The sequence below is a fragment of the Trachymyrmex septentrionalis genome, unplaced genomic scaffold, assembly GCF_001594115.1.
Source record: "Trachymyrmex septentrionalis isolate Tsep2-gDNA-1 unplaced genomic scaffold, Tsep1.0 scaffold133, whole genome shotgun sequence".
Taxonomy (NCBI): Eukaryota; Metazoa; Arthropoda; class Insecta; order Hymenoptera; family Formicidae; genus Trachymyrmex; species Trachymyrmex septentrionalis.
This window is the reverse complement of record NW_017304472.1, coordinates 400,916-409,796: the sequence shown is the minus strand read 5'-3', so window position 1 is coordinate 409,796 and position 8,881 is coordinate 400,916. Positions and strand designations below refer to the sequence as shown.

Genomic DNA, 8,881 nt, shown 5'->3' with positions numbered 1-8,881 from the left:
TATATATATAGTAATAACATATTTTTAACAATATATTGTAAATATGTATATAATTTTCTATAAATAAATTGAATTTAGTTATAGGAAAATGTAAGCGTGATATAGCCTTCTTAATGTGGATTAATAGATCATGTGAGTCTGCATTTCCAACTAAAATTGAATGTTATTGGAGAAAATCAGTCTTGTCTAATGTTGCAACTTCAAAAAAATTTATTACAACTAATGAGGTGACAATAAATTCTGAATCTACGACTGAATATTTAGGTGACAGCTCTAATTTTATAAAGTAATCGAACAAGCTAAAGCAAAACAATTAGTTAATCAGTTGTTAAGACATACATTATCAGATGTCAAGAGGAAAGAACAGTTTATACATTACCAATCATCAGTTAATGTTTAACTTTTGTACTAAAAAAGATTCATTGCTAGTTGATAATTTCATAACGTTTGTAAAAGAAAAAAATGTTTGAAAATTAGGAAAGCAAGTTATTCTAATAAACAACAATATAGAGTAAAAATTGCCTATGTGAGCCGTCACAAGATGTTTTTCTGTGAAAAAATTAATATATTTTCAATGAATTACAGACGTTTCGACAACATAATTGTGTCCTCTTCAAATGTGAAGCGCAGAAATGAATTATACATGTAAAATTGTTAAATTTTTAAAATAATTGAACAAATTACATAAAGCATCGTTAATAACAAGACTGTTTTCTCCGTCTATAGTACAATATTTAGTTTGATATTTAAACAATGATCAAATCACTGTAATAAAACAGTAATAATATACCTTATATATGAGTCTAAAAATGGAATTGCCGGTCGAAATTAAACTATTAAAACTTACTTGAGAACAGGATAACGATGTTCTTTAAAAGTTGAAGTAAATTATCTGAACATGTTAATGTATAAAATGTAAATGAGAGAACCAGATATATCAGACATTATTATTATAAATAACCTTTGAGATAAAAAAACAATATGTATACTTAAAGAATGTTATAATACAAGGGGTCTAATAAGTCAGTATCACTTTGTATTTAATCCATTTTTTGTTTTTTAATAAAAATAGTTTCGGAAATTAATCGTCTATTATACTCTTTCTTCATTCAATATTTGTATCTTATTCCAATTCATGATTGCAAACTCATAATTGCATTTAAATCTATGTTCAGTAATGACTGAGTGTTGGTCTGTATTTCTGTTAATGTGGTTGCAATGTTCACTAATTTTGGTTTTTAATAATTTATTTGTCCTACATAGGATGCATTACAATCTTTGTAATTTATTTTATAAATTACATTGGATTGGAATGATAATAGTGGTAGCTTATCTTTTTGTACCCTTATAAACTTATTCAATTTATTTAAACCCACATATGCTAATCTAATCATACGATTATTTTTGAAAAATCTTTTGAACTTATCAGCAATGGTCGGAACATATGGTATTGTAAAGTATTTTATTAAATTGTTTTCAATCGTTATTTTATTGTTAGTGTCTATATTATTAAAATGCTGAAAATTTTTTCTTAATCTTTCTTTGATGTGTTCAAAATATGAAGTTAATAGAATAATCATTGTTGAGAAAAATATTAATTATTAATTTAAGATTCTTAGTGTGATAAGAAAGTGGATGAGAAAGTGTAAAGACCTTGTCTACTAAGCTAATTGTGCCTACTTTATGACAAACTGGATGGCAAGGATAGTAATTAAAGTGACTGACTGAAAAGGAGGGTTTATGAAACCAATAAAAAATTAAAGTGTTTTTTTTCTTAATTAGAGTAACATTCAGAAAATTCAATCTGTCACCACCCATCTTCATAGTAAAATTCAATCTAGGATGGAAACTATTGAAAGTTTTCAATATTATATCAATATTATGCAGCTGAGTAACAATAACAATATCATCTACATATTTTTTGTAAATTACTAGATTGAAAGGCAATTTTTTAATAGATGCTTTCTCTAATTCTTGCATTACCAAATCAGCCACTATTGGTGATAAAGAAGAATCCATAGACACACCATAAGATTATAATATTTTCCTTAGAAAGTAAAATAAATGGAATTAAGTATTAATTTTATGGCTTTAAAAAATTCCACTTTGGGTAATTTGATGTAGTTTTGTATAAAATTCCAACGATTTTTTTCTAAGACTTTAATACTTAAATCAATAGGTACATTGGTAAAAAGGGAAACAACATTAAGGGAAGTCAATATAACTTCATCAGGAAGAATCATATTTGATAAATCTTTAACTAGATGAAAACTATTATGTACATATCCAAAAGGTTTTTTTCAAGTTCTTAGTATTTCATGTAAAAATTTAGCTTTATTGTTGTTTATTACTTATGTCGACGGCTTTCAACAGACGAACCAATAATACGTAAGGGATTCTGTATGTTTTAATTAGACCAAATGCTCTCGATAAAATTGTATTAGTAGAATTTAGATGATTATAAGAGGAAAGTGATATGTATTCATATTGTTTTCATACTTTTAACAAAGATTTGAGTTCTGTTAAAATTTTATTAATCGGATTATGATTAAAACATCTTGTGACGGTTCAGGCAATTTTTACTCTATATTATTATTAAATATTGGAGCCTTATTTTATTTCTATTGTATTCTAATAAATTTTATTAATTTAATTATAAACATTAAAAAATGGCATTTACACATTAAAACATGTTTTTTTTATTAATTATGAATTATAATTTTAAAATAATTTTAGATGTAGAATAATTTTACAAATTCCCAAAATACCTTTACATTTGACGTTCAATATTTTTTAGGTTGTGTTGGATATTTTTACATAAACATGATTAATATTTCTATAATTATTATAATTAAAGAGCATGAAAAACATATTTTATATAATACCTATATCGAAATAATTTTCACAACAAAAATAATTCCATTTTCCTGATTCACATCAACACGATATACATTTTTAAAACACTTTTTTCTCACATTTTCAGCTTGAGGTATATAAAAGAACAAATTTTTATGTGTTTTAATTGTTTGTGCTTTTATACAAATGTACAAAATACGTGTTTTTTCTGCTCATTTTTAAAATAAATTAATTAAAATAAATTTCTTATTGAATATTATAAGAAGACATAAGAAGAAAGGCTAAGACACTCTTTCCGGTAAATTGAGAGGTCCCCAGGCTTAAATCCTGGCTGAGGTAATATTTTTTGCAATAAGTTTCTTTCCGTTTTTTAGGGGTTTTATTTAGAGGGAATTATTAAACGTTTCATAATGAGTGTGTTAAAGTCCGACAATTATCGGCGCGCAATCACATTTGGAACAAAAAATTGATTAAATATATTCGTAATATCTAACTTTGACTGTTCGGCGTTCTTTACTTTATTCAATTTATTCTTACTGAATAATTGTGATTTTGTTGTTGCAGCAGTATGACGTCACAGTGCGTTCGGGAGGGCTCGGTCGTATCCGAACTGTCTTCGGCATTTCAAATAATGCAATACTTTATTATTTATTTTCTTGCATAATTTACGTTAAAAAATTATTAAGAAAATGCAGTTAAAGATATATATTTATATATATATACATATACATAATATATGTATTATATATATATATATACTGTGTTAGCATAACAACCGCTAGTCTCGGGGAAGGAAAACTAGTTGCAGTAATGATCCCCGGGGTGGGTGGGTCCCAATCACCACGACACAGCGCGTCCTCGGGTTGCGGATAGAGGAAAAGCCTCGCTATCTCGGTTGAGGATAGAGGCTAGCTGCGAATAAATTGAATAAGCAGTCGCGGACAGCCGATTGGAATGGTCCTCCTGTTTGGGGGTTGGGCGTGGGTTTGATAGGCTCACACCGTGAAACGACTTTATCTTGAAACAATCAAAACTCGCCATGGATTCTTCTGGGGTAAAATTTTCCGGAGGTAAACTAGTCCCCCGTTCGGATCTCCGGGTGGGGACTACCTCGGGGAACTCATGTCGTATAAAGTCAAAACGCGGGAGAGACTTCAAAGTGGGTACGTGGAACGTCCGAAGTCTTTACAGACCTGGGGCGTTTCAATCGATGGTCGGGGAGGTCGAAAGGTACGGGGTAGAAGTTGTCGCGTTGCAAGAAACAAGATGGGCCGGGGAGGGTTCGCTTAATGCGGGTTCGTACACGCTTCACTATGGAGGGTCGGAGATCCATAGTCTTGGCATCGGTTTTATGATTAATAGGAAAATCTTATCCGCGGTAAAAGACATTAAATTTATAAACGAAAGATTAGGATTGCTCGTTGTGCAGGGCCGATGGTACAAGATCGCGATAATCAACGTACACGCGCCGACGGAAGATAAAGATGGCGAAATTAAAGACGGGTTCTACGAAGAACTCGAACACCTCGTGGATCAATTACCGAACGATTACATGAAAATAGTCGTGGGAGATTTTAACGCGAAAATCGGTAAAGAGGACATTTTTAGACCAACGATCGGGCTCGAAAGTTTGCACGAGGAAAGTAACGATAACGGAGTGAGGGTAATTAACTTTGCGACCGGCAAAAATCTTATCGTCAAAAGCACGTATTTTAAACACAAAAATATCCATAAACAAACTTGGATTTCCCCGGATGGAGGCACGCGTAACCAAATTGATCACGTTCTTGCAGATAAACGGCGTCACACGAACGTACTCGATGTCAGGTCTTATAGGGGGGCGGATTGCGACTCGGATCACCTCTTTGTAATTGCCAAAATCAGGGAACGTCTTTCACTAAACAAAACTAACGGGCAGTTGTTTGGAACTAAACGTCTAAATGTACAAGGTTTGATCGAGGGAGAAAACGGAATAAAATACGCGGTCGAAGTAACGAATAGACTCGCGGCTTCAAAGGAAATAGATGAATCGGATGATAACACGGTTGATAAACACTGGGAAAACGTACGAGACGCGATAGTAAAATCGGCGGAGGCCACGGTTGGTTTTTGTAAAAGGAACAAAAACAAGCCGTGGTTTGACGAAGAATGCGTAAAAATTGTTAAAGTACGAAACGAAGCGCGCATCACGTGGTTGGCTCAAAATACGAAGGAAACTCGGGATCAGTTTCTTAAGATTAGGCAAGAGGCTCATAATATGTTTAAAATTAAGAAGCGTCAATACTTAAAACGTAAAATTGAAGAAATAGATGAAAATTGTAAAAGCAGTAACGTACGAGGCACGTACATGGGGATAAATAATTTTAGAAAGGGATTCCAAGCTAGGACGGAAATGGTGAAAGATGAGAACGATAATTTAGTTACGGATACAACGGCAGTTTTAAACACATGGAAAAATTATTTTGATCGGTTATTGAATGTCGAATCTGAAAACGACCGGGAAATAGAGAATTTTGAGTATCACACGGCTGAACCTAGGATTAACGAACCGACAATTTCAGAAGTAGAAAGCGCGATTAAAAAATTAAAAAATCACAAAGCACCGGGTAATGACTTGATTCCGGCGGAACTGATTAAATGGGGGGGAAGTAGATTGATAGAAGAAATTCAGAAATTAATTATCTTAATATGGAATAAAGAAGCATTGCCGGAACAATGGAAAGATTCAATTATAATCCCGATTTTCAAAAAGGGGGACAAAATGAGTTGTAATAATTACCGGGGTATCTCACTTTTACCTACATGCTATAAAATTCTGTCGAATATTTTATTAATGAGGCTTGTACCATATGCAGATGAGATAATTGGAGATCATCAATGCGGCTTTAGGAGAAATAGATCGACTGCGGACCAAATCTTTACTATTCGGCAAATCTTGGAGAAAAAATGGGAATTCGACCAATCGGTACATCAACTTTACATTGATTTTAAAAAAGCGTATGATTCGATAAAACGGGAGAAAATGTATGAAATTTTAACTCGGTGGGGGATACCCAAAAAATTGGCTAACTTAGTCCAAGTTTGTTTAAAAGATACCAGAGGTAGAGTAAGAATAGGTAATCAAATGTCGGAAACTTTTAATATTCATAGCGGATTAAAGCAGGGGGATGCATTGTCACCTCTTCTGTTTAATCTAGTATTGGAATATGCTATTAAAGAAATGCAGAAGAGTAATGATGGTTTGCAGTTGAACGGTACAACACAAATATTAACATATGCGGACGATATTGCTTTGTTGGGAGATAATAAAGAAACACTAATAAATAACGCTAAAATTCTATTAGATAAAACGAAAGAACTGGGGCTGCAAATAAACGTTGAAAAAACTAAATATATGGTCACTGATAGAATTCAGAATATTCATAATAACGGAAACCTGGTCGTCTGTGATAAAATTTTTGAACGGGTTAGCAATTTTAAGTATTTAGGATCGATTTTAAACCAAACTAATGAAATAAGAGAAGAGCTCAAGAGAAGAATTAATTTGGGGAATGCGTGCTTCTATTCGGTTAAGAAACTACTCGGTTCGCGGATATTGTCTAGGCGCTTAAAAATTAGAATTTACAGAACGATTATTTTACCGGTAGTCCTTTATGGCAGCGAAGCGTGGTCACTTACATTACAAGACGAGAAAAGATTTAGGGCTTTCGAAAATAAAGTACTTCGAAAAATCATCGGGGCAAAACGCGATGAGGAAACGGGCGAATGGAGAAAATTACACAACGCAGAATTACATCAATTATATAATAGTCCGGATATTATTAATGTCATAAAATCGCGTCGATTAAGATGGGCAGGTCACGCGGCGCGTATGGATGAGAATCGAATTGCATATAAAGTACTAATTGGTAAACCGGATGGGAAAAGACCATTGGGTAGACCAAGACGTAGATGGGAAGATAATATTAGAATGGACCTTAACGAAATGGGGTACGAGGGTCACAAATGGAGGGATCTGGCTCAGGGACGGGAACAGTGGCGGGATTTGGTATTTGCGGCAATGAGCTTTCGAGTTCCTAACGCCTAATAATAATAATAATAATATATATATATATGTATATATATATACAATATATATATTATATATATCAATATATATAAATTATAAAATGCAATATTTTTCAAAAATTATGCTCCCTATTAAAGTTAAAAACAATAAATCATAAATTTATTATACGAAGAACATTAAATAATAACATATAAAATTAAACGTTTTGGAACACACAGGTCCTTCTGCAATAATTGAATAAAAAGATCGATATCAAAAGAATAACATTACATATGATTCGTTGTGATGATACATTTCAAATAGTTGCAACGGAAAAGATATGTCCTTAAGTCTTGAACTTCTGTTCCAAAATGTGAGTGCAAAATAATAAAGTCATTATGTATAATATTCAGTGCCAAAAATGATGTCCAGATATGTTACATATAAACCAGGAGATTGATTACAATAAAAACATTTGAATCAGTTAAACGCAAGAGTTAAACATTTTTAAAAGCCATCATTAAATTATTTATAAAAACCATTTGTAATAAAATTATTAAAAGTTTCTGATCATCCAGCCTTTTGGGTTATGTCCAATTATATAACATAAATAAAAACAAATGAAGGGCGAAATAAGAATCAGCGCATTAATTAAAAAATATATAATAAAAGACATTAATCAGAGATATAAAAAAGTGAAAAATGAAGACACAACGTATACTAATATATAATAATTGGAGAAAGAATACTATTACAAGTTTCGGCTGCCGGATTGAGCCCTCTTCAGATATTAACAGAAATAAATAGAATTAAAAATAGTAAAAAATAAATAATACTTGTCGCAGAACATTCTTAGATCGCGAAAATCCGCAGTTCGGTTGAGTCTCGACATAAAGCACGACATTATTCATGCGATTGAGCAGTCAAAGTGATGTCAAGTCTCATAGCCAAGTTCAACAAACATGAGTAAGCCAATAAAAACTAGTGTATCTGTATAAGTATGAAAGGTATGAACGCATACCAACGAATGAACTGCAAATGTAAGAGCCGAACATTTCGTGTCGACCACAACCGCTCGCTGAAACGGAACACCGCGCACTGAGAGAGAAGACGCCTGTCCCGTCTAATGTTAGGGTATTTGTTGTTTAATTACATCGTAATACAATCTTCAATGAACAGCTAAATAATAAAATATCTTTATTATTAACACAAATACGAGGTTTGATAAAAAAATAACGGGAATTTTCATTTTTCTCAAAAAATCTTTATTTATTCATCAATATCAATTTTGTCCCCTTCAAAGTAATCCCCCTCAGATATAATACACTTGTGCCAGCGCTTTTTCCAATCTTCGAAGCACTTCCGGAACACTTTTCGGTATGGCGTTCAGCAGCTTCAGCGATTCTGTTTTTATTTCATCAATGTTGGCAAAACGTCGTCCTTTCAGGGTTCTCTTCAGCTTCGGGAATAGAAAGAAGTCACAGGGAGCCATGTCCGGTGAATACGGTGGCTGAGGCAAAATAACGGTTTTGTTTTTTACCAAAAAATCACGAATAAGCAGTGAGGTGTGAGCGGAAGCATTATCGTGATGCAATTTCCACGAGTGGTTTTGCCAAAACATCCGAAAAAATTACTTGGCATGAGCCGAATGATATGCCGACATCATCAGGAACCTCTCAGATAGTGATTCGGCGATTTTCCAGAATCATTTTCTTCACCTATTCGACGTTATCGTCAGTTATTGATGTGCTAGGGCGTCCAGGGCGATCGTCATCTTCAACGTCTTCACGGCCCTCTTTGAAACGTTTGTACCACTCGTAAACTCTTGTTTTGCTCATAGTAGACTCACCAAAAGCCACAGTCAACATTTCGAATTCCATTTATTCCATTTTTCAAGCAAAATTTAATACAGATTTTTTTATCTATTTTTTCCGAAAGTAAAAAATCGCCGAGCACATCAAAACACGTATAACCTTT

The 8,881-nt window shown here is 32.8% G+C and overlaps 1 protein-coding gene across 1 annotated transcript; it reads left to right on the top strand.

Moving 5' to 3' along the window:
* Positions 1 to 3,685: 3,685 nt before the first annotated feature.
* Positions 3,686 to 7,836, top strand: LOC108757161. The gene is made up of 3 exons (XM_018501563.1): positions 3,686 to 5,582; positions 5,712 to 5,821; positions 7,750 to 7,836. The coding sequence occupies exons 1-3, from the start codon at positions 3,896 to 3,898 to the stop codon at positions 7,834 to 7,836; spliced, it is 1,884 nt and encodes a 627-aa protein (XP_018357065.1). The 5' UTR covers positions 3,686 to 3,895.
* Positions 7,837 to 8,881: the final 1,045 nt, after the last annotated feature.